Here is a 26926-nt window from a genome sequence, read left to right on the forward strand (position 1 = left end):
GCAGCCACCCCCTCTTCATCTACCCATTTTCCATGGCTGAAGCCTATGGGTCACTAATTCTACTCGGCTCCTCTGACTTTTCCTCAGTATTATCATCCCAGTTTTGGGGATGCCCACTCTAGTTCCCTTATTAGAACATGCACTTTAATCATGAGTGGCACAGGGACTGATATTTCTTAATTCTGGCTTTTTTGTGTAGTCTTGATTTTACTCATCCCAGATGACTGTTTATCTCTCTCAGTGACTTTTTTTTTTTTTAAAACTGCATCTTATGGATGATTTATTGAGCCCTAAAGGCCTTAACATCTTGTTAATTGGCTTTATTGGACCCTCCTTAGAGCAAAGCTCATTCTAACAGTGAAACACAGAAGGGGGACCCATTCTAATCCTCGTCTGTTTGGCCCAACCCCTAGCTGATACAGAATCAATTGTTGTATGCCTATGGGGTTGACACTTTCCTTTAGAGTTTGGGCCTGGCAGCTAGGCCTGACTTATTCTGCTATTTTCTCAGGCTGGACTTTCTCCCTGCCTCCTCCTTTTCCTTTCCTGTAGCACTGCCCCACCCCACCTTCTAGGTCTCTTTTACATGTTGTCTTCCCCAATTAGAATATAAACTCCTTAAGGGTAAAGACTATCTTGTTTCTTTATATTTGTATAACCAACAATGAAAATAGTACCTGGCAAATATATGTGATAGATACTCTGTCATCTATTTTTTTAAGTGTTTCTTTAAAATACACTTATCTTCTGTCTTAGAATCAACACTAAGTATTGGTTCCAAGGCAAAAGAATGGTAAGAGATAAGCAATGAGGTTAAGTGACTTGCCCAGGGTCACACAGCTAGGACGTATCTGAGGCTAGATGGGAGGCCAGGACCTCCCTCTGTTCAAGATCTGGCTCTCAATCCACTAAGCCACCTAGTAGCTCCTTCATCTATCTATTTATCTTAACCTCAGGGGTCTACATAAATGTAGAGATGAGTTCCCTTTTCCTTTTTCAATGGCATGATCTCAGCCTGGGAACCCTATAATCCTAACAACTATAACAGTCCCAGATGATGACCACGGAGGCCTGGGTTTGTCTTGTGGAGGCTCTTGGAAAATGAGAACTATGACTTGATAATAAAAATATAATTTTTAAAAAAGTATATAAAGTGAGAGGAATAGAGATACTTGGGAAAATATGAAATATGAAAACCTGGAGAAGAGAGAGTATCCAGGAAGAAAGGGTAGTCAAATGCAGCAAACAACTGGGAAGGATGAGGACTAAGAACAGACCATCACAGATCACTGGAGTGAATAATTTCAGTTGGGTGATGAGGTTGGAACCCAGATTGCAAAGAGAATAGGACTAAGAGGAAGGGAGATGGATGCAATGAGTATAGACAGCTTTTTCTAGGAGTTTGACTTAGGAGTATAGATTTAGAATGAGAACTTGATAGGATGATAGGCTCTAGTAAAGATTTGGCCGTGTTTGAAGGAAATAGGGAAGGAACCAATAGGTACATGGAGTTTGATGTTCGGATAGAAAGGAGACATGCCTGGGGATTCAATATACTGGAGGAGATTGGAGGAAACGGGATCAAAGGCACATAGAGGTGTTCATGTTGATAAAGAGAAGCATTAGCTCAGTGACAGAGACTGGGGAAAAGGAAGCCAGAAACTGGGAATGATGTCAGGGTTTTTTGAGATGAAGATGAATCTCAAGGTAAATGTTTTCTCAGTGAGGTTAGACATGAGCCCTCAATTGAGAAAATCAAGATAGAGGAAAGTGGAGAAAGCTTGAGGAGAGAAGAGGGTTGGAAGAGCTTCTATGGGAGAGAGATTGGGGATTATTTAGGGAGTAATAAAGAGATTATCTTGTTACAATGAGGACCCACTTAAAGTTCAATAACAAATTTGTAGTATATCTAGTCAGCATGGTTCTGACTTGTCCCCAGCTCAATTTAGCAGCATTTGTGGGAGCAGAGGGAGCGTATAATCCATGGCTTGTTAGTTAATGAATGATGATAAGACAAGGTCGATGAATAAACACATGTTGTGGTAGATTTATAATAATGACTGGATTGATAATTAATTTATGGAATTATAAAATGGGGTGGGCATGCCCAGTTCTTTGGATACTTGCCAGGAAAGACCATGATGGCAGCAGGGAGTAATGCAATCACACTTTAATAAAGCACAGAGGGTATATAGGCAAAAACAGTACAGAAAGTACAGAGATAAATGGCAAAAAGAGATACAGAGGCAGATGATGTAAGGATGGTGGCACAGGGTAGTAGAGGAAGGTGAGCAGTGATGGGGAAGAGGATGGGAAGAGGGAGAAGCAGAAAGAATTCACATGACCATGGATTAGAGTTGGGAACAAACAACAGCATGGACCCAGATGAAGGAGAAGAGTGCGCTGAGAGGCAGGAGTTTGAGGACTAAGTTTTATAGGTTTTGGGGGGAAATAGATTCTTATCTGGGTCACTGCAAAAGCCTCCTTTGGTTGGAGCAACATCTAATACTTCTCTGTTTGGGAACCATGTAGTAAGTCCTTATTACACAGATGGAAATTCACCGTGAAGGCTTAAGCTTCCTTAAAAGATAATTAAACCAATCAGGACTTTAGAAGAATAATGATGAATCATGCCTACATTCTTGGCAGGTGATGATAGAATAAGATATACAGTTTCAGACACGGCCAATGTGGGAATTGGTGTGCTCTGACAACTACATATTTGTTACAGGAGTTTTGGTGGTTTTCTTTTTCCATTTTTTGGTGGTGGGGTGCAGGGGATAAGAGGGGAAGGCAGAAGAAAAATAATTACCTATTAATTGAAGAAATAATTTATTTTAAAGAGAGAATTGATGAGTTGGCTCCATGCTGCCCCACCAGGCTCTCGCATCCTAGCTGATTTCTGGAGCAATTGGATTCTGCCTTATGGGCAAAGCCCTATTCAAGTAGGCAAACCTTCAGCCAGAGCCTTCCCTTGCCACAGAGTAATACAAGCTTGGACAGACTAACTAGTGAACTTTAAACAGGAGAATGGAATGGGTCTGTGCTAAGAGGGACTTGGAATGCTTGGAAATGGCAATATTAAGAGCAGCTGCATTCCCACCCTCATCCTACTGGGTGTACAGAGGGTGATGGCATCCTTCCCCATAAGAAGCTTTGGTTATGGTTCCTGAAATGTGGCAGATAAGATCAATGGGGATGCCAGTAAAACCATACCAAGTCAGAGAGAAAAGACCTACATGTTAAAAAAATTATTGTAATACTTCTTGATGTAGCAAAGAACTGGAAACAAGTGGGTACCCATCAACTGAGGAATGGCTGAACAACTATACTGGATGAATGTAAGGGAATATTATTGCACCTTGTTGGGAAAAAAGGTAAGTACTCTGCATTTTGGGAAAAAAGACTGTCATAAATAATTTATTATTAATAGTAATTTAATTAATAATTAATAAATATTAATAATATTACTATCATTCCTATTTGGAGGGAGATACAAGCAACTAAGTATCACCATTAATTAGAATTCACCTTCCAGAAATGTCTTCTTATAATGTTTAAGAAGGGGTGTATGGGGTATATAGGGAGGACTTCTGATGTACAGCTTGCTGAGACTTCAGGTCTGCTGAAGGTACCTTTGGGGTCCACCCCTCACCCAACTCTCATGGGTAGCTCCAAGAAGCTGTAACATGCACAGTGGCCACACTGGTAAAACTATCTCTGCAGATGGGTTAAACCAGGCTGAGGGTAACCAATAGGCCTCAGACTCTTCAGGGAGTTAGGGGGATGTGTACCCCAAGCATGTGAATACTTTCCCAGGTTGAATGGACAAATGAGAATAGTTTGTTTCATCAGCCATAAAGGTGGCTAAAGCATAGATGCTATAGAGTGCTTGGAGCTTGGTTGCTATCCACCTCTAGAGAAAGAACTGTTAGTCTGAATGCAGATCAAGTCATACTGTTTATCACTATTTTGTGTTTTTATTTTTGGATCTTTGTTTCAAGAGTATTCTTTCATGACATGACCAACATGGAGATAAGTTCTGCATGATCATACATATACAACCCAGAACAAATTGCTCACCATCTTGGGGAGGGGGAATGTGACAATTTGTATCTTATAATTTTGGAAAATATCTGTTGAAAATTGTCACTACATGTAATTGGGAAAATAAAATATTAAAAAAAAAAGATACCGAGGCCATTCACTGCATTTCAGGTCATTGCCAGTTGTCCTGTTTTTTGTCTTGCCACTGGCCTTCAGTGACTGTGGAAAAGAGAGGCTGACAACTTTGTTCAACTCTGAACCCTTAAATCCAATTGACAAAGCAAGTCAATTACCTCATGATGTTATTGGTTCTCTTTGAAAATGAAGGATGAGAGCAGCCAAGTGGCTCAGTGGGAAGAAAGACAGGCATGGAGATGGGAAGACCGAAGTTCAAATGCAGCCTCAGACACTTCCTAGCTGTGTGACTGCATGTCACTTAACCCTTATTGCTTAACCCTTACCACTCTTCTGCCTTGGAACTGCTACTTGGTACTGACTGTAAGACAACAGGTAAGGGCTTAAAAAAAGAAAAGAATGAATGAATGAATGAATAATATCATTTAGGAAATTAAAGAAAAATTTCCTTCTGCAAGGTAAAGCAAAGTATAATGTTTATGCTAGGACTTCTGATTTAGCAAATAGAACTCTAGAAATGTTAATATTCAAACCTAGTGATTATGGATTTTTTCCCCTTAAACACATTACCATCAGAATAACCAGAAAGCAGAACTCAAAAAATGATATTGCTATCACAGGTCTACTGCGTTTAAATGAAAAGTTGTGGGGATTTCATTTGGGGGGGGGCCGGAGATGGTAGTGGGATAGACAAAGTGGGGACAGGAAGATGGAAAAACTATTGCACACAATACCATTTGTACAGTGCATTTATTATGCCATATTCAGGCTGCTCTCAGGCATATTTAAGAAATGTAATCAAGGGCACTGGGATCAGTATTCACATCTATTAGACTTGTGTAAATGGCTCCCTGGGTACCCAGAACACATCCAATTGTTGAGTGAGCCATGGCATAATACTAAAACTTCTTAAGAGTCCTTGGGCATGTTTGCCAAGTACATTCAAATATGCCTCTCTGAGGAAGGAAAATATAAGAAAGCCAGTGTTGCATGAATATGTGAGCCAGCAGAAGTAGCTAGTGGTGAGATTAAGGATTTAAGTGACAAAAAGGGCAGGTTTTTTAGCATTGTCCATTCTGTATCTCTTAATGGTCTGGTCTTTGTCATCTTTGGTAATACTGAATATTTGCTGGAATAATGAGGCAGCATGATTTCTTTCGTTGGCCTGAATACATGTAACACAATACACATTCAAAGAGCTAGCAGGGTAGGCTTATTTTGGGTTTCTTTGCAAGTATTTGGCTGTCACTGAATGATATGTATGTTCAGTTTCCTCTCTTTTACTTGCCTACAATGAACTCCTTGAGAGTACACACTTTGTATCTTTATATGCTCAGGACCTGGCACCATGCTTATATCAGGTGCCATGCCTGACACCATAGGTGCTTAATAAATGTTGTTGAGTTGAATTTAATTTGCTGTCCACTACAGTACAAGCTCTTTGATCCAGTATTTTTGTTGTTAGGAGTATAGCCCTACATAATCCACTTACAGACGGAAAGGACATCTGTACATATATATTTATGGTAGTATTTTTTTGTTAAAGAACTAGAAGCAAAATAGATGGCCATCGATTGTAGGCAGTCAGTTGGCATTAAGTTCCCAAGTAACTGGGCAATAAGTCCTGCAAATTTTCTGAGTAACCATTTGCATTTGTGTAGTATCTAATTCAAGTCGACATATTTCTTATTAGGTGGGAAGAAACCAAGGCAGAGAATAGTGAAATAAGAGTCAAGAAACCTGGGTTCCAGTCTGTGTCCACTAGATCTCTGTGACTGGTTAAAGAGTTCAACTACATCACAAACCGGACAGTGATCCACGGGGCATAGAAAAAAGCTTTCTACAGTGTGCTAGCCTTGGCCAATGCCATCTGTGAATTTCTGTCACAAATTTGTTAGGTAGATCACATCATCCCGTTCAATCAACTGGCTCCATGTCATTTCCAGGATTGAGGATAAAATCCTATTTGTTCGATGCCCTTTATAACCCTCTGACCTCTCTGGTCTTCTTGCACCTAACTCCTTGCCATACACTCTGATCTAGTGACGTTGAACTCCTGGATGTTCATGAAAAAGAGCCTCCACCTCCCAACTCAGAGCATTTTCTCTGGCTCAAAACATTCTCCCACTTCATCTTCACCTCCTAGCTTCCCTCCAGCCTCAGCTAAAGACCTACTTTCTGCAAGAAGCTTTTCCCAGGCCTCCTCAATCTTAGTGTCTACCTTCTGAGATCACTTCTAAATTGTTTTGTATTCGTGCAGAACTGTTTGCATAATGGCTCTCCCTTTAGGTTGTGAGTTTGAGAGCAGTGACTGGTTGTTTTTGTTTTTTTGTTTTGCCTCTTTTAATATTGCCATTATTTAACAAAGAGACTGGTACACAGTAGGCACTTAATAAATGCCAGCAGACTAGGCTCCTGGAGAAGGTGGTGTTTGAAGTGTCTTCAAAAAAAAGTCTTTCAAAAAAAAAAAAGGTCTTTGAAGTCAGGGAGTTTAAGAGGTGAAGGTGAGGAGAGAGCATCACAGGTGCAGCACACAGTCCATCCTGCAGAGGCACAAAGATGGGGATGGACGGTCTCCTGAGGAAGAGAAAGTAGGCCAGCATGGCTGGCTTGTAAGAATGGTCAGAAGAGTTTTTAAGACCACAGTATTCTAAATTTGATCTTGGAAGTAACACGAAGCCGCCAGAGTTGATCCACCAGGGGGTATTGTAATCATTTTGGCAGCTGTGTTGAGGCCGAGATCCACATACTGGATATCAGTATCATTAATCCTACCAAGAACAGATCTAAAGAGATCAACTACTTGCTCAAAAGTTTTCAGAGGGCCACTATTCTCTGTGGAATAGTCCAGAGACTTCATGACACGTTCCCAAACTCCCTCCTATAGCCTGATGAACCACACACAACAACAATGGTTGGCAATTGTCCTACAATACGGCAGTGTCTTGGGGTCTGCTCGGGCACTGATGGGTCACATACTCAAGCTCCATTGTAGAGCTTTAAGGCAGGTCTTCCAGACTCTGAAGCTATGAACCACATTCCAGTGGTATGATATATAGAGATAGGGACCTGGCCCATCGTTCCTTTGGTCAATTCAGGAATGCCTGAACGAGGAAACTCCTTCTACCCATGCAGGTAGGCACTTGCTTGGAAATTTAGTCTTTGAGCAGGGAGAATGTGGACTTTTACAAAAATATATTTTAAATTTTAATTTAAATATTTTAAATTTTAAATTTAATTTAAAATACAAACAATTTAAACTTTTAAATAAAATTTAAAATATAATTAAAATTTTAAATTTAATTGCTTCCTTAGCAATCCTGTGCATTATAGCCATTTAAAAACATTAAGAAAAGGTTCATATGGCAGAAGTGTTTCTGACATAAAAAGGCTAAGAACTCTTAGATTTGCTTAGAGCTCTGAGGGGTTAAATGGCTTACCCAGGGTCATACAGCCAATGTGTATCAGAAGTTGGATTCTGACTCAGGCCTTCCTCTCTCCATGGGACTTCTCTTGCTATGCTGAATACCTCAGGGAGAATGGACTGCTTTCTTTTCCCATCTCTGTGTTAATGTTCATGCTGTTTCCTTTACCTAGGAAGCCCTTTCCTCCAGGTTCTGCCTAATTTGTCCATCTTCCAACCTTTAAAATCCAGCTTCCGTGTCATTACTTCCAGGAAGTCTTCACACAGAAATAATTTCTCCTTCCTGTAAATTGCCAAAGCATTTTGTACTGCTTTTATTATTGTCCTTTCACATTTGACTCCTATTTTCTAATATATCTTCTCTTCTACTAGATCGATACGCTCCCAAATGGCAGGGTCTATATTAATATTATTCATATTCCCAAGAGAGCTTAGAATATAGTAGGCATACAATAAATATTTGGCTTTTGTTTCATCATGTAAATAATTTCCAGGTCTCTTGCTTTATAATAAATATTTAGAGTCTCTGAAATCTAGTTAACTCTGCACTGACATGAACATTTCCAAATAAAAATGTACAAAAGAGGAAAAAAACTATTTATGTGATAAAACAAGACAAAATTCTTTTTAAAACCCTTATCTTCCACTTTAGAATCAATACTATATATTGGTTCCAAGGCAGAAGAGTGGTAAAGGATAGGCAATGGGGCTTAAGTGACTTGCCCAGGGTCACACAGCTAGGAAGTTCTGAGGCCAGATTTGAACCCAAGATCTCTTGTCTAGGCCTGGCTCTCAATCCACTGAGCTACCCAGAGGACCCTCAAAATTCTTGAATGAACTGATCTTTCAAGAATAACCTACTGAAAAGATGAGGATGCTAAGTAAACTGTAAAACCAGGAAAATGTAATGTTATAAAGGTGTTCCTTAAGCTTTATTTAGAAAAATTTGGAAAACAGCCAAAACATGAATTTAAAAGATTTATTATTTATAAATTGTAAAATAATTCATATTTTAAATTTTATTTAAACTAAACAACTTGAAATCTAAATTTCTGTCACAGAGCTTTTATTGAAACTAACAGTAAAGGACCAGTTAATTCTTAAAAATAACACCAGCTCAACACAGAATTTCATCTTGGTCTCCACTTTATGTCTTTTACACCATGAAAATGTTTCTTTAAAGCAGTATTGTCTGCCCACGTAGAATCTAGACAGGAATCATCATCATTTTCTTCTAATTTCTGGAAAAAAAAGTTTGTTTTTACTTGAAGTATTTTAGGAAAGTGCATAATAAAATATAAGAATGAATTAAAAAAAGAGGTGCTTGGTGTTCTCTCTAAGGCTCTATCTACAACTGACAATTTCACATTCAGATTCGAAGACTTCTGGAAGAGGCAAAAGGGGAGCTCATAAACAAAGGAAGATATTTTGGGCCCCTGGATATTTCCCCCTCTCCAATGCTCTGGATCAGACCCCACCTTCTCCCCAGGTATACTGCTTCCCCTCAACTTCAGACGATCTTCAGGAAAGAATTTGGCCCTCTCACCTTCCTAGAACTCTGATGAAAAGCAGCCTATTTTGTGTTACCTTGAGTTCCTCCTGCCTTTTGTAATAATACAGCATCATTTGTTTTTGTTCTTCATTGCTTATAACAGGCTCCCGGGCTGGAGCTCCTTGGCCTTTCTATTGAAATATGGAAAAGGGTAAAATGCATATTAAAGTATTACTTCTATTTCAATGAGTCTGTGATCTCAGAGATAGATGTAAATGCCTTCAACCACACAGATCACAACCTGTCCAACTGCTCATTTTCTGTGATTCTTGTTCATGTTCTCCCATAAATCCTCCTCAGAAGATCTCTCCAACATTTTCCACCTAAGGCTTTTCATAATGCAGCAGTACTTGAGTGGTCCATCTGTTGTCTCTGGTGCCTATTAGCCCATCTCCGTTTCCTGTATTTTGTCAATGACCTGGAATCCTGATTGTGACTAATCATATTTCTTGAGTAATCTTATATTCTACTTCTTAATATGCTTTATAAAATAAACCTTAAGGTGGCAATGTGGTAAAGTACAGCAAAGAAACTTTAAATGGCCTTCAAAGGCCACGGGTCAATCAATAGCCTTTTTGAACTTTGTCAGTAGGTCAGTACAGTACGAACATTTGGATTTAGAATCAGAAGAACTGAATTTGAGTCCCAGGCTCTTCAACTTATTTACTTTGTTACCCTGAAGAAGCTTCTTCCCTTCTGTGGGCCTCAATATTTCCACTTGTAAAATGAGAAGTCTAGAGAAGTATATATCTAAGGGCTTTCTGAGCCCTAAGATTTTTGGATTCTTTAGGAAATCACCTACTCTAGCAAGAGGAATTCAGTTAAGCTGAAGTCATTGCAGGGATCAACCCTGCAGTATTAGAGGGTTTAGGGGTTTGGCAACCTACATCTTTAGGGAAGGTTTAAAATTCATAAGATCAAAGTTGTTGTTTTTTTAAAACTTTTTACTTTCCATCTTAGAATCAATTTCTAACTACAAGTTCTAAGGCAGAAGAGTGGTAAGGGCTAGGAAATGGGGGTTAAGTGACTTGCTCAGGGTCACAGAGTCAGAAAGTATCTGAAGCCAAATTTGAACCCAGGACCTCCTGTCTAGGATCAGAGATATTTTAAAGATGGCAAGGACCTCAGAGTCACTGACTTCCTGCCTCCAAATGCAGCTCTTTCCATTACACTGAGCTGCCTATTTTCCCATTAGGGAAAGTCACTTTTCCCAAGACATGAGTCACGCTTCTTCTTTGGGATTTAGAGCTCTATAGTCCTTCCCATCTCTATCATACTAGGAACATATTAACCTACTTTGGGAGTTTGGAGCACATGGAAAGCATGTTCTAAATTGATGATTTTAATCAGTTTAACAATTTTCTTTTTTTAAAAAAATTCTTACCCATTTGTCTTAGAATAGACACTAAGTACCAGTTCCATGGCAGAAGATTGTTAAGGGATAGGCAATGTGGGGTTAAATGACTTGCCCAGGGTCACATAACTAGGAAGTGTCTGAGACCAGATCTGAACCTAGGACCTCCTGTCTCTAGGCCTGGCTCTCAATCCACTGAGCCACCGAGATGCCACCTATATTTTCTAATTTAAATGACATTTTTATTTTCCTATAGCATTTTTAAAAATGCAACATTTGCATGCAAAAAAAAAAAAAGAAACTCTAGGCTACTTTTATACTTTCCTTTTCTACCTCTGTTGGTAAGCATAAAAGATATTTTTATGTAGATTTATTTACTTTGAGACTTGGGTCTATAAAAATATAATGTTTGCATTACTAATTTAAATATCTCAGATTTACTATAACTTTTCACCAGTTAGAAAATTTAAAAATAGGATCTAGTTATAAAGATATAAATAATTAAAAATTAAACATAAATACTTACTTGTTGAAGCTTGACAATGATTTTAGTTTTCTCATTTTTCCCCACATAGTCTAAAAGTTTCTGAGTTCTTTTTAATTCCTTTGCTGCCCACCACATTTGTGCCTCTGATTCATTAATGATCTGCAGCCCAGCCTGTAATGAATTAAAAGAATCACCTTTAAGCCAAATAGGACTTTAAGGAAGACATGAAAAAATACACCTACTCCTCTGTTTTTTTTTTTTGGCAAACATGAGGGACAGTTAGGGAATACTGCATACATGTACTCTCAGACTCAGCTGATATGTTGGTGAGTTTTGCTAAAATGTGTTTTGTTTTGTCTTTTTTCATTCTTTGTTATGAACCACTACTCTCTGGGAGGAGAGGGATATAGCTGAAGGTAACTGAAAACAAAAAAAATTTAACTTAAAAATTAATTATTTTAAATTACATGACAATTGTTTTTTGACATTTTAGGATTCAGATTTACTCCCTTCCTGTCCCTCCTCACCCCTTAGGCAGTATATAGTCTGATATAGGTAATATCAGTGCTTTTATGCAATACATATTTCCATATTATCCATGTTATGGTAGAAGATACATATCACATAAATAATAAAAATCGCATGAAGGAAATAAAGTGGAAGATGGCATGCTTTGATCAGTCTTGGACTCCAACAATTCCTTGTTTGGCTGTGGATAGCAAAAAACTTTTTTTTTAAGTTAACTTTTAAGAAAAGATTCAGGGGCAGCTAGGTGGAATTAAATAGAGCACCAAGCCTGGAGACAGAAAGAAAGAAGGAAAAGGGAGATGGGGAGGGAGAGAAGAGAGAGACAAAGACAGGGAGAGATAGAGAGAGATTGTGAATGTGAGTGCGAGAGTGAGTGAGTTTGGTTCAGCTCCTAGCCCTGACACTCGCCAACTGCACGACCCTGAGCAATTTACTTTACTTCTCAGAGCCTTGGTTTTCTCATCTATAAAATGGGGCTAACTGTACTCTCTACCCCACAGATTCATTGTTAGAAAAGTGTTTCATAAACCTCAAAGGTTTAAAATGGGAATTATTATTTTTGTTTTGCAGTCTTTTAGGCTATGACACAGAAAGAACATTAATACCAGGCTGTTTTTGCACCTTTGGGCACAAAGAGGATCTAAGATAGTTCCATTCTTTTTTTTTAAACCCTTATTTTCTGTCATAGTAACAACTCCAAGACAGAATGGCAAGGACTAGGCAAATGAGGTTGTGATTTGCCCAGGGTTACCAAGCTAGTATATGGGTTCTAATCTTTTTTAGAAACCAGGACTCCCATCTCACCAGACAGCAGCAACCCTGCTTCCCTGCTCCAGCTAAATGGCTTGGGAGCTCTAACCCTCCTCCCCCAAACCCCCTGTGGATTCTGAGTCTTTGAGGAGTCAGTGATAATTCTGGGATGTTAAATAATCCATGTTTTATTGTTAAGAGGAGAGAAAGGCTCCAAAAGCTCCTTCCCTATAGGAAGCTTACATGATTCTAAGCTGTAGAGGACCAACATTAGGCCTTCACAATCCCTTCATTTTTCCAATTATAATAAAATCAATTATAATACCTGTCAACCACTCACTAGCTCTGACACACTGATGACCTCTTTCCTAATAGGACCCAAAATTCAAAACATCAAACTCTCAAATTTCTTCTAACTGAAAACGCCAATCCTACTTACCTCATTCCTAGGATCCAATTCCTTGATCCTGTCATAATTTTTCAGTCCATTATTCCCCTTATCCCCCAAAGCAGCTTAAGATACTAGTCAACCATTTTAGTAATCTTCCTGGTAGCATCACTCTCTTCCCTTTAATTTTCCCTTATTTCTACCTTTGACATTTCCTAGCCAAGGGTAACTCTACTACTTTCTCTGGTCCTAATCCCAGGCTGTCAAACATTACTGAAAGAAATCATGAAACCATTTTGTTTGCATTTATGTTTAGTTTGTGCCATTTAACTCCAGTTGAGTCTTCACTGTTATTAGGCTATTTTTTCATTCATCTCTTATCTACTTCCTCATAGTTTTCAGCGAGTTTACTTCTTGGGTAGTTTGCTCCTTGCTCTTCTAAGCTATTTATGATTTTACTTCTTTCCTCCACAACTTTTATTTCATTTTTATCTTGTTTTTATTTTTTTCTATGTATTCATGTAGTTCTTGATAAAAATAATTTTTGTCTTTGAGTCTCTGTTTGCAGTATTTATGGGAGTTATTTGCTCCTTCTAAGCTAGATGTTGGTCCATTTTCTAACTTCCTTCTCCAGCTTTATTTCCTAAGCTCGGGTTTTGTTCCTGGGCCAGGTTCCATTGCCCATGTGGTTTTGGGTAGGGAAACCTGCTTGGTCCTCTCCTTGGTTTCTGCACTGATCTCACCTCACAAAAGTAGCCATCTCTTCCTCTCTTTCAAGAATCTTAGAGATTATAAGTATTGGATTTTCAGGGCTCTCTATGGCACCTTAGGACAGAGTCCTAGGGCAACTCAGAGTCTCTGGACTTCTGGCCTGTCCTGGTCTGAGAGCTGTCAAAACGCAGACTGGTTATTACTCCTCCTGGAGTTTTTAAGAACTCCAATGTAGGTTTTTGCAATCCCGGGAATTTCTGACCACTTTGGTGGTTCCTCTGGACACAAAGTCTTACAGATTTCTGGCAGGTACTTTCCTACTTCCCATGGATTTCTGGTCAGTTTTCTGTGCAGCTCCAGGAAGAAGAAAGAAATCACTCAATGTGGTTTCTTATTGGATTTCTTGATCATCGACCAGGTGAGAATTTCAGGGTTTTGAGTAGGTATACAAGAGGTGGGCATTGTGTCTATGTTTAGATAGACATCTTGGCCCAAAGTTCACCTTTTAACTCTCAGTAAATGAACTTATTTCTAACTTTACTTGAGAATATTGTAGTCTTAAACTTCCCTTATTTTTCCCCTTAACAAGTAAAAACAATTTCAGTATCTTTCATTCATCTTTTTTGTTTCTTCCTGTTTCACAGAAAGAAAAGTACCTTCTTTCCTAAGCTAACTTCTCTCTATTCGTGCCCTTAGTCTCAGATCATTTCTATATTCTATTATTCCTGTTCAGAGTCAAATTCCTAGAAAATGTAGCCTATATTGCCTTCTGTCCTAAACAATATGGTTTATGCTTCTACTACAGCTTTCCTTTCAAAGTAAAATATAAATATTAAGTGGTAAGTTTCAATGATTTTTTTTTTCTCAATTTCTTTAACTAATAAGTGGCTAACTAACAATGGTGGCTACATTTTCCTTGTTGAAACTCTTCCCTTTCTGGTTTTATTCTGTTTCTCTATTTACCTTTAATTCCTCCTCCTTCATAATGACACTTCCATTTCCCGCTTTCTCTGTCTAGCTATTTTTTTCAAGATCCTATTTTATGTTCTCTTCCCTTTCTCCTGAATTTCTTATTTTAGTTAACTATAGTAATGGTTTCCCAGTTACCCAGGCTTCAAACTTTGGAACTATTGTGATGATTCTTTTTTGACCCCTATATACCAAGCTAGTTGAAAAGTCCTAGAGATCCTAGTCAATTATCCTTCGTTAGGTACCCCCCTTCCTATTCCCAAAGCTACCCACAATCAGACACTCATGGTCTCTTGCCTACCCTATTCTGAGCCTCCTTAACTCTCTTCTTGGCCTTTAATCTGTTTTATACATTGCTGCTAGAGATTAATGAACAATGTGATGAATGCATAGTTCTGATCAAATCATTCAATTCCCCTGCTCAAAAACTTTCAGTAGCTCTCAAACTGGCCATACTTACACATTATGCTATTCTCCTATCCTACAGTTAAACTGGACAGGTCGATATTCCCTAAACATACACAATACAATTCCATCTTCATTCCTTTGTTCAAAAATATCCTTTCAGCTTGAACTGCTCTCCTTTTACCCCATCTCTTGCTACTGAAATCAAATCCATTTCTCAAGACCTAGTTTAGATGACACATCTGTAAAGATTAATCTGATTCCATGAATTGGAAGTAGTTTCCTCCAACTTCATTACAGATTCTACTACACATTAGAACTCTAACAAACTTATTACGTCTCATTTTGTATCATAGCTATTTGTATACATCATTTCTCTTACTAGATTCCAAGCATCTTCACAGTCTCTTACTGTATTCCACAAAGTCTAGCACTGTACATAAAAAGATATTTACTAAATGTTTGTTTAATGAAATAGAATGTGTTCTCACTGTACTAAATTCCTTCTGATCACATATATAAGATATCCCAAAAGTTTCAATGCAGTCTGAAGCTTTAGGTAAATACTAAATTAGAATTACATAAATAATTATTAGTAAGCACTAAAGCTTCAGATTGCACTGAGACTTTCTGTTCTATATATCCTATACTTCAGAAGTCAAAGTGATAAGACTTTTAATCCCCTTTCAAGTATGGATTATAAAAAATGTATAAAGTATAATTTAGCTCTCATATATTGTAAATAACTCTATTCCCTTTTTCAAGATGAATAAATCCATCCTAGACATGATTACTACATACCTGAGTTCCTGACAAATCTTCTTTATTTTCAAACTCCATTCTAACTGGATCATATGGAGGCAATCCCATCGGATAAACAATCATCACAGCTCCTCGAAGCTGGTCAAGTGCATCTTTCACCATTTCCATAGTAACACATACATTAGCTTGCACTTGTTTCTGAAATTGAGCAAGCACTATTACTTAAGCATAATATAACAACAAAATAAAGCAACTCATATTTTGATTATAGTTTGTATTTAAAAGTAAAGACAAATGGCTAAAAAAAGCTCCATTTTAATAATAAATTATTATTTTTACTTTTTAACTTCTTCCCTCCAATTCTCAAATTACCCATGTTTGTCAACTAAAAAACAGATTCACACTGGTATTAAGACAAATATATTTCCTTTGATAGAATAATCTAATTAAACTTAAGCATTCACAAGACTAAGCTGTGGATAGAATATTTAAACTTATTAATAGCTATTTTAATTAAGAAAAAATATGAATGAATCCATATTTGTCTCATTTGTGAAATACACTAACCTACTGTTACATATTTTACCAAAAGTAACATAAGTACCTCTAAACTGTAAGGGTTGGAGGATAAGTGAAAAACAGTTTAAAGTATAAAAACTGTAGGCTAGGGAGGAGCACCCCAAACATGTCTTGAATTTTTTTTTTAGTTAAAAAAAAATTTATTTTCAGTACCAAATTCTGTCCCTCCCTGTATCCCTTCTCCAATCCAATGAAAAGGTAAGAAATATGATGCCTTTTATGCATTTAAAGTCACGCAAAATATATTTCCACATTATCCACGTTACAGGGAAAAAAGGAAGAAAGGCAAAGAAAGTGTGAAATACTTCAATTTGCATTCAGTTCATCAATTTTCATCATGTCTTATACTTCCAATGCTTTATAAAAAGCAGAAAAATCCAAAAGATGGGGCTCCCCACAACTAGGAACAAAATGTGACATTACCTTAGATATTAATGCTTTAGCTTCTTCTACAGTCTTCTTCAAAACTTGCATCATTTTTTCATTTGGAGCTTAAAAGAGAAGTGATGAGATTTTTAAGAGCTTTAAATATGTTGTATGCTTTAATTCTAATTAGTGGCAATCTGGTAAAAAGTTTAATGATAGGTAGTGAATTTTAGTACTGGATTCAAGAAGGTATTATGTTAAAAGCAGTAGCTAGGTTAAATGGCCGGGTAGGGATAGGATCTCTTCAGAGCTATATAACTTTCTGCAAAAAGGCAAAGTTTGAGAAGCAAACTTTGGATGAGGAAGAGTTTGTAGGCTTAAGAAAAAAAGGACCTGTGAGAATAGTCAGAATTTCAGTATGGAATTAGTAGGTAAAAGAAAGTTTTAAATTTTCAGTTGAGAAAACAAGGGACATGAGAAAAACAAGTTGAAGCCTCATATATTTCATCAATATTTGTGACATGTCATTTTATCTCAAAAGCTGGCAGCTAAGTTAAAATAGTCCCTGCTTAAAAGACTGTGAAAAATAAGTTATTATAACTGGCTTTTCCCACTATTCTTTCAGAATTTAACTCTTTTGCTCTGGAGAACACTACCTAACTCTGAACAGAGAACAAGTTTATAACAGAAAGGGCCCCACAATGGCACCTACCAGCAGAATGCCCTTGTGAACAGAGATCATTCTTAATTCTTGTTTTTGAATTACCTTGGTACAACACAATGTTTTGCACACAGTAAGCACTTAATAAATGTAAAATGAACTAAAATGCTTCTATGATCACCAGTTTTCAAAGGTCATTTTAGGTTGTAAGTTCTTTAAAAGGTCTGTATCTTCATCTTTCGGAGCCTTCATAGTACACAATATTTTTGGGTACCCCCAAGCACACAATAATTGCTCAACAAATATTTGAGTTGAAATTTTTTTGATAAAGAAATTATAATCTAATTGGTAGCTTACAATTTTAAGCCTTCACCTCTCATATATTAAAAGGACAACTCTATCCCAGAGATGATTAAAGTATGGGAGATATGGCTCCTCACAATAAAGAGGGACTAACTATAATTGCATTCTTCTTCCTATTTCTGTACATATCAAGAAGCCATTTAAAACAAATGTGTACTTCTGAAATCCTGCCAGAATTCAAACCTCAAAATTTCCCCACTAAATATTGTCCCAAACTATATTTAAGATATAGCTGTTATTCTACAATAGTAAGAACATCTGAGCTTCACTTACCTAATCCTCTGTGTATTATCATATTGGTGTCTTAAGATAGGAACATATAAAATTAAGTTTGTAAATTTTAAGTTTGTAAATTGCTTGTAAATTTGTGTTGAAATGTTGAGACTAGGGGGCAGCTGGGTAGCTCAGTGGATTGAGAACCAGGCCTAGAGAGGGAGGTCCTAGGTTCAAATCTGGCCTCAAGACACTCCCAGCTGTGTAACCCTGGGCAAGTCACTTGACCCCATTGCCTACCCTTACCACTCTTCTGCCTTGGAGCCAATACACAGTATTGACTCCAAAACGGAAGGTAAAGGTTTAAAAAAAATGTTGAGATTACTTTTCAAATAAAAAATAATGAAATATTACATTTTCTAATTATCAATGTTGCCCAAACTTACTCAGACACATAGAAGAAAAAATTTATTTATTGCTTGATTACCATGACCATTTCTTCGTCCAATTTCGTCCTTCTTAAAGACTGAACCCCCACTTGGCACACATTTTTCAGCCCATTCATCCTTTAATTTCAGCTCCTCAATTTGTTCATCTGTTAGTCCTTGCATATTAGGTGGTAGAAATATGCCATGTTCTGCTAGTTCTTCCATTTCTTGAAATATGGACAAAAGAGAAAATTAGAAAATATATTTGTTATATTACCACCACCACCACATATCTAAATAACATAGTTACCAAAAGAACTTTAAGATACAGTTTCATTTGGTTCCCACAGTAACACTATAAAGTATCCTGCATTTTACAAAAGAAAAAAAATCAAAGGTTCACTGAGTATAAGAGATGTGTCTAAATTACAAAGCTAAGAAATGGCTGAACTAGGGCTGGAATCACATTCCCTAAACTCCTAGTGAAAAGTTCTTTCTACTATATTAGCCTGTGAATGCCTTTTTCATGTCCTTTTTTTTTTTTTTTTTTTTTTTAAGAATGTTAAAGCTGGATGAGAATTTAAAGGTCATTCCATCTAACCACCCACCAGCAGATGCTAGAATCCCCTTGATAATATCCAGCTCCTGCCTGAATACTTCATAACAGAGTATTAATTACAGCTCATTAATATACAAATTTATTTTTGAACAGTTCCAATCATTACAGTTTTTCTATATAATGAATGTAATCTGTCTCTCTTCCATTCATTTGATTCTGGTTCAACAATTCAACAAATATTGTGTGTGTGTAAGTTCCATCAGTAAGGAACTGATGAAACAAGTATAGATATGATAATTCTCTTCTCAGGGAACTGAAAATATAATATGGAGGAAAAAATGTATACACAAATAATGATTATACAGGAAGGAACATGAGAAGTACAAAAAAGAATGACTACATTATCTGATATCTAATAGCATCAAAATGCTATTAGAAATGTAAAGAGAGACTATAAACTAAGATGGCAATGGGAAAGAGATAAGACAGACTTTCTCTCAAATTATCCCTCTCAAAAACAATAACAGAAACTCTTAAGAAGGCACAAACTTTAAAAGAAAATCACCTCACAAGCAAGGAAAATGAATATTCAAATAAATCAACAAAGTAAAAATACTCCAACAAAATAATAAGGATTTAAAAATCCATATGGAAGTGAGAAAGGAAAAAAATTAAACTATGGCTCCTGAAACTACGGTAGAACATATCAACCTTGATAAGAAACACTGAAGAAAGGAAAAGCTGACATTAGTGAAGAAGAAACAAAATATAATGACAATGGAAGCTGAGTCAGAAATATTTATGGAAGATATAAATAAAACTGGGTTTAGTAAATAGAACTGTTGTACTACAAGGCAAAATGGCAGATATGCCAAGACAATAGCAAAAAACTGAAAAAAAATCAACTTAATAGGTACTTTATTGGTTCCAAGGCAGAAGAGTGGTAAGGGCTAGGCAATGGGGGTTAAGTGACTTGCCCAGGGTCATACATCTCAGAAAAGTCTGAGGCCAGATTTGAACCCAGGATCTCCTGTCTCTGGACCTGGCTCTCAATCCACTGAGCCACCTAGCTGCCCCCAACTTAATGGATTCTTGAAAGCTTGTCAAACAAAGATGATGGTACTAGAGGACAGAGGTCAAAGACAGAACCCGAGAAATATTGGAGTCCCCAGGAAAGTTTAAGTGAGCATGATGACTATTTCAGGAAACTGTGGAAGAAGTTCCAAGAATTTTTGAAATCAAGGAAACTAAAGGGTACCAATACAGATGAACCCCAAATTCAATTCACTCAGGTGTGAATCTTTAATTTACAAAACCAAAGGGCAGTAAAAAATAAGAAAGAATCACATAGCAAAAGAATGCCAAACTGATGTGCAGAATATTTTTCACCCAAAATGAAAGAAAAAAGGAAAGGCACAGAGACAGAAAAGGTAATGGTCAGAACAAGGGGTACAAAGCAAGACAGTTGCCTACAAAACAGATTATGTGAAGGAGAACAGTAGCTTAAAGCTAGAAAGGCAGACTGTGGAGCCTGATTATGAATAAGAAATATGTATTTTGTTTTGACAGTGGAAGGTCATGATTAACACATTGTTTTCTGAATAACTTTCCCAATGCAATGTGAATAATGGACTGGAGAGGGAGGGCAGATTATAGGCAAGAAGATGAGTTTGGAGACTATTATAATAGCCCAGAAAAAAGAGTTGTAGGCTGGAACTAGAATAGTTATTGTGTAAATATAAAGGAGGGAACAGATGTAAAAGCTGCTAGAGAAGTATAATCAGTTGAGGAAACTAGAAATGTTTATTCTGGAGGATGGTAGACTCAAGATATAACTAATGAAGAGAGATCTAGGAATAATTAGAAGTTGCAGAGAGGAAGATTTTGACTCCACATAAAAGCTGAAAATAATTATATCTGTTCAAAAGTGAAACAGACTACCTAATAAGGCAGTGAGTGCCCATGATAGAAATCTTTGAATGGAGGCTAAGTGACCACTTGGAAGATGTATTATCATCTGCTCTACTGCTACATCTTCAGGACCACTTAAGAGTGTTCATATGATTTGTGATTGAAATATCCTAGCTGTGTTCCTCCTGTGGAAGGCAAGTTCCTTGACAGAAGGGAATTTTACTTTCCTATTTGTAACTCTAGCCCTCAGCACAAATCTCTGTATGTATACAAGTGATTAAAATGTTTTTCATTCATTCATTTGTTTGTAATTAGGGAGATTTCTATTTAGCTTAGAAGTTGGAGTAACATTTGAGTTGCTTTCCAGCTCTGAAATTCTGCGGCAGGTCTTGGCATCAGATTATAAACTGGTGGAGAAGATGGGAGGGAAGAGACAAGGCAGGTGTTAATGTTGCTGAGGGAGGAAACCTGGATGATAGGGGTAACACTGACAAAAAAGGTGAAACAAAACAGTAGGATCTAGAGCTACAGAGCTTATAAAGAGTGAAGCCTGTCTGTCAATTAGCTATGTGACATCTATGGGAAAGTGCACAAGCTATGAAGTCAGAGGACTTGGATTTGAAGGCTAGTCCCATCACTTTCTCTGAATATTTCTGGGCAAGTCACTTAGCTTCTGTGGAGCCATAGTTTCCTCATTTGTAAAATGAGGCAGTTGGTCTGCCATTTAAGATCCTTTCTGCATCTATGTTCTCATACTTCCTTCTGGCCCTTAAACTAGGGCCTTTCCTGCTATCATCTAAGATGTTAATAAAAAAGTCCACCAGAACAAAATCTGCCTTTAGACTAATGTTCTAACTCCTAAATCAAGGTTCAGTAGGGGAACATATTGATAAGACCCAAATCTGCAGTATATGTGGGCTAAGGAAGAAAAGATATGAGGATGACTCAGGTTGTAAAACTAAAGAGCTGGAAGGATGATAGTGTTTTGGGGAATTCTGGAGGAAGTGAATTTGAGGAAGATAACAAATTCTGTTCTAGATATGTTGAGCATGAGGTGCCTTTGGTGCATCTGGATGGAGATGTCAAGGCAGGATCTTTTAGATATCTTTCATACCCATCCACTTTTCTTTAGTCTCATGAAAATGAATGCTGTGGAATTATACTGATATAGCTATGGGTCAGAGAAGAAAATAAGGCATGTATGAGAGTTGTTACAAAGGTAAAATTTATAGGCCTTGGCAATAGATTAGATATGGGGATGAGAGACAAGGGAGTTGAGGATAACTTAGTCTATGAGTCTAGGTGACTAGGAGAAGGTAGTAGGGAAGTTTGCAAAGGAAAGTTTTGGGGAAAAGATGACGAGTTCAGTTTTGAACATGTTAAAATTGATGTATCTACTGGACATCAAGCTCTAGATATCCAATAGAGTGTTGGAGATTTGAGTCTGGAGGTCAGCAGAGAGATTAGGGCTGGATAAGTAGATCTCAGAATAAAGAACAGAGATGATGATTAAACGTTCAGAAGACAAGTATCATCAAATATATGAAGGACTGTCATTAGAAAAGGGATTATGTCCATTCTCTTTGGTCCCACGGAGACAACAGCCAGTCTCCAAATGGAAATTGTAATGACACATTTGGGTCTAATGTAACTCTAAGAGCTATCTAGAATGATGTGGGCTGTCTCAAGAAGCAGTAGGTTTTTCTCACACTGGAATTTTTTAAGCTATGATAGCTATTTGTCAAGTATGACACAGAACAAATTCTTGTATGGATTGGACTAGATAGCTTTTGAGGTCTCTTCCAACTCAAATCTGAGATTCCTTAACTTCTTTTTCACTAGCAATATGTCATGTATATACAAAATATATAGAGAGCAGAAGGAAGGTAAGTATAGTGGGGAGAAGACTAGTAGCATAGAGGAATAGGAAAGGCCTCAGGTAGAAGGTTGTGCTTGAGCTGAATCTTGAAGGAAGATGTCAATTCTTGGAGGTTGAAGTGAGGAGGTAAAGTATTACAGGGACAGGGGACAACTGTATAAAGGCACAGAATTGGAATTAAGTACTGTGTACAAGCAGTATGGCTGTATTTAAGCATGCATGGAGAGGAATAAAATGTAAGAAGATTAGAAAAATAGAAGGGGGCATGTTGTGAAGAGTTTGAATGCCAAACAAAGGATATGATTTTGGTCTTTAAGATTTAAGATTTAAGAGGAAGCCACTTGGGTTTATTTGGTTAGACAAGTGGAGAAATATAATCATTCCTATGCTTTAGGAAAACAGTTTTCTAGTTGAATAAAGAACTGGCAAAGGGAAAGAACTGAGCCAGAGAGACCACATGATTCAGTAAAAAATTGGACTAAAATCTGTCATGACATCAGATGGAAAAATATGGTTTGGATAGTGCTATCTATAGTTTTAATTCTATTCAATTTAATTAAACAAGCATTTAGTACGCAATCACCACATTCCAGGCACTGTGCTAGAAGCTGGGGATACAACAGTCCATTCCTTCAAGGAGCTTGGTTGTCATAACACATCCATGTACTATTTACAAAATAAATATACAGCAAAGGCAGCTGAAAGTGCTGCTGGAGCTAAGCTTCAAAGGAAACCAGGGATTTTAACAGTAGAGGGAAGATGAGGGAGTATATGTTAGGCATGGAGGACAGCAAATGCATACACAGGAAGGTAGGAGGTAGAGTGTTATCTATGAAGACTACAAGAAGATCATCACTTTGGCTAGACCATTGTGTATAGGAAGAAGAGTTATGAATGTTAATACAGGAAAAGTTGGTTAAATCCAGGTTGCAAACATCTTGAAATGCTAAGCAGGGAGTTTGTATTTGATCCTGGAAGTTTAAAGGAGTCACTGGAGTTTCTTGAGCAGGGAAGGAACATTCTGTCACACCTGTTAGAATATCACTTGTTCATTTCTTTCCTCTTAGGGCTCCATTGTGTCTAGATTTCTTTTTACATTGTGATCCAATAGCTTTCTCACCTGCAAATTTTCAGAAATATGCCATCTATCTTTTTATCCACATTAGTATTAGAAATGTTTAACAGCAAAGGGGCAACCACAAATCTCAGGGGGTAGGCACTCCATTGGAGATATGCTTCCAAGGTAACATTAAATTCTTCTGACCTGCCTATTTGAACATTTCCAAATACATGTCATCTAACCCATGGAAGACTGTAAATGCTTTGATGAAATCTAGATAAATTTAACTAGAATCCTATCCTCATCTACCAGTCAGAAAGTGACTTGCCCAAGCATAGATAAGTGTCTGGGGACAGAATGTGAACTTGGGCCTTCTTGACTGAGCTGCCGAGCTGCTCATCATCAAATGTGGCCTATTAACTATGCCCCTAGCATAACATTCCATTTCTTATCTTAACAAAAGATGTCTCCAAAGTCTGGGAAGTTCTTCTTCCTCATATTTGCTTCTTGAAATCCCTAGTTTCCTTCAAGGCCCAGCTCAACCGTAAGCTCCCATCTTAGACTTTTCTGTCCTCCCACCTCCCAAGTGTAAGCACTCTACTCACAGAAAGTATATTTGTATGAGTATACATGGTTTCCTTTCTGGAGACTATAAAATCCTGGAGAGTTGGGAGCGTTTTTCTTGTTTTTCTGTCTCCTTAGCACCTGGCATAGGCCACAGTAGGTATTTCACAAATGCCTGGTGAAATGAACTGAAACTGCAACAAAGTAGTAGTTTTGTGGTTGAGAGGTAACAGTTAACCCTATGTACGATTTGTATGGAAACTCCTTTCTACAAAGTAGTTTGTGGGTTCATCTGTAATCTGCAGTCATAGGGAGCTGTCAACTTATTTTTACTCTGATCTCTACAAAACTGGTATGTGTCAAGAAGTAGGCCTCCAAGGTGAGTTCTTTATTCATTTTGTGGGGGTGGGGGTATGAATGTATCTATAGAGATCTAGATAGAGATCTAAATATATGCCTGTATTTCTCTATTTTAAAATATAGATATATCCTTTATCTATCTATATGTGTGTGTATGCATATATATATATATATATTTTTTTTTTCTTTGCTTGTACTTATTTATTGTTGTAGGGCACTCCCAGTGAGCAATACTCCCTCACCTCAAAATCATCTCGCAACTTATGCTGAGAAGTGACTTGCACAAAGTCACACAGCCAGTACGTGTCAGAAACTGAGCCTGAACCCCAAACTTGCCGATTTGGAGACCGGTTCTGCCTCTTTTTCGAAGGACAACAAAACTGGCAAATCTTAGCTCCGTTTAGGGATGAAGGCCCTACGTAGGTGGGCTCCAAGAGCAGGTAGGTCTTTAATGCCTGGAGTACCTGAACAAATGCGCTCCACCTTGAGCCTCCCATTGTAGATCCTGGTGACCTGCTGGGTAAGTTCTCCGATCGGGGTGCTCCCGGGTGCCTGCAGCAGAAATTGGCTTTCGTCGCCGCGCTTCACGTGGAGATAAACCATTCCTGCCCGAGGACCCTCCGGAACAGTCTAGGAGCACAAGGCGCACGCGCAGCTCGGCGGCGCTACGGGAAACAAGAACACCTGAAGAGTTAAAAACGCCAGGCCTGACTTCAATCCTGGGGTCAAAGTGAGTCAAGGTCTTGGAGGCGGGGTCTGCGGTGGGAGAGGTTTGTGGAGGGATCCTCCAACTAGGGGAAACTAGTGGAGTGTAGGAAAACACCCCCACCCCTCACAGGAACTATCGGTTACTAAGGGCGACTGTATCCAACAAACGTCCTGGGATCTGGGGGAATGGGAGAAACGGGACCTCGTTGGGCCTGGCCGGGGCTGCGTCAGTTCTGGGGAAGCCCTCCCTCCGTCTTTCCGCAGAAGCCCTGAGAACCGTTACCACCACTGGGCTGTCTCCGATACCAGGAGCCCTCTCTTTTACTCTGCACAGCCACCAAAGAGAAGGGAGGAGAAAAGACTCGACGCGACGCGACGCGACGCCCCGCCCCCTTCCCGATCCCGGAAGTGACGTCACTCAACGGCAGCCTCGCGCCTTCTTCACCGCCCCCTCCCTCAGTTCCTGTCTCTCCTTCCCTCTCCTGCTGTGGTTCTCGGAAGCCTCCCTCTTCGTCTTCTGCAGGGCTTTGGCTTTGATGACGGGAGCGGCTTTTGGGACTGTACCCGTCGATGAGTGGGAGCAAAGCCGAATGTTGGGTTTGAAGCCGCGAAGGCTCGAGTTCGAAAGTTAGTGCAGAAATGCACTTCCTCAGTGTCCTACATCTGTCAAAGACTACAGCACCCTCCCTCACAGGTTTGTCTTGAGGACCAAAGTAAATAACATATGCAGAATGTCCTATAAATTGTTATCAATAAAAAGGCCACAAAAAGGTTTACTGTTCTCTTATATAAAGAAAAAAAGTACATAGCCTAATATCCGTTTTCCATTTTAAATTTGATGTGGTTCAACTGGAAGGCGATATGTGAATTTAACCACCCCGTAGTGATGAAGTCCTCAGGGTACCCTGATGTGCCGTTTTGGATCTACCTCTATCAACATGGTGAGGCTCAAATGAGAGAATGGAGGTAGAGCACTTTGCAAACCCCCAAATCTCCACATAAATGCCAGCGATTACTTTTAGCTTCAATCTGGTGATGTTTTAATTGGCTGAGACTTCTACACTCCTGAACTCAAGCAATGGCTAGAGAGAGCAATACAGGGCTGTGCTGGTAAATGTTTAACATCCTGGTTCTCAAAATAAAATGTACAGACTTTTAAGTTTAATCTACATTATTAATACTTTCTTAGTCCAAAAGTCAACATAAACCAAGTCTCGAATTGTATTGATTTCTGAGATGTAAATGCTCATACATGAATTTTAACAATGGCCTCTCGAGGTTAGTTAGAACTGATTGGGGCATACTCTTGCCCCAATCCTTATAAAGTCACCAGCCTTTAGAACTGCCTGATTTTCTTTGAGTGCCAAGGTCTTTGGTGTAAAGTCATGGACTTTCTGTAGAGCTCCACATCCAGCTCATGCTTTTAGCATAGACATTCTAAACAAACACTACAAAATATGTAGAAAGCAAGGCATAATGGCTATCCATACCAAGTGGCACAGCATGCCCTCTTCTTCAGATCTGAAACTTCCCCTCTCCCCCAAGGCTTAGGTGGGGAAGTAGTGTGGTAGAGTGGAAAGAAAGCTGTATTTGGTCAGAGAATGTGTTCAAATCCCAGCTCTGCTACTAGATGTGATTCTGGGCCTCAGTTTCCTCATTTATTAAAAGAGAGGATTTGAAAACCCTTGCAGCTCTATGAGCCTAAGTTCTAGGATATTTAGTTCCCCTCCTCATTTTTTAGCCAAAGGAGCAGAAAGTCTAGA

General features: G+C 38.3%; 1 protein-coding gene across 2 annotated transcripts; it reads right to left on the reverse strand.

Moving 5' to 3' along the window:
* Window positions 1-8571: 8571 nt before the first annotated feature.
* Window positions 8572-25611, reverse strand: LOC123239588 (cilia- and flagella-associated protein 298). 2 transcript variants are annotated; one of them, XM_044666852.1, is made up of 7 exons: window positions 24920-25605; window positions 18182-18349; window positions 16515-16582; window positions 15552-15710; window positions 11039-11170; window positions 9194-9289; window positions 8572-8847 (listed from the first exon to the last, which is right to left on the reverse strand). In XM_044666852.1, the coding sequence occupies exons 1-7, from the start codon at window positions 25056-25058 to the stop codon at window positions 8737-8739; spliced, it is 873 nt and encodes a 290-aa protein (XP_044522787.1). In that variant the 5' UTR covers window positions 25059-25605; the 3' UTR covers window positions 8572-8736. The 2 variants fall into 2 exon arrangements, with proteins under 2 accessions (XP_044522787.1, XP_044522788.1); XM_044666853.1 differs by lacking the exon at window positions 9194-9289 and having other exon boundaries at window positions 24920-25611.
* Between the last annotated feature and the right edge of the window lie 1315 nt (window positions 25612-26926).

The sequence above is a fragment of the Gracilinanus agilis genome, chromosome 3, assembly GCF_016433145.1.
Source record: "Gracilinanus agilis isolate LMUSP501 chromosome 3, AgileGrace, whole genome shotgun sequence".
Classification (NCBI taxonomy): Eukaryota; Metazoa; Chordata; class Mammalia; order Didelphimorphia; family Didelphidae; genus Gracilinanus; species Gracilinanus agilis.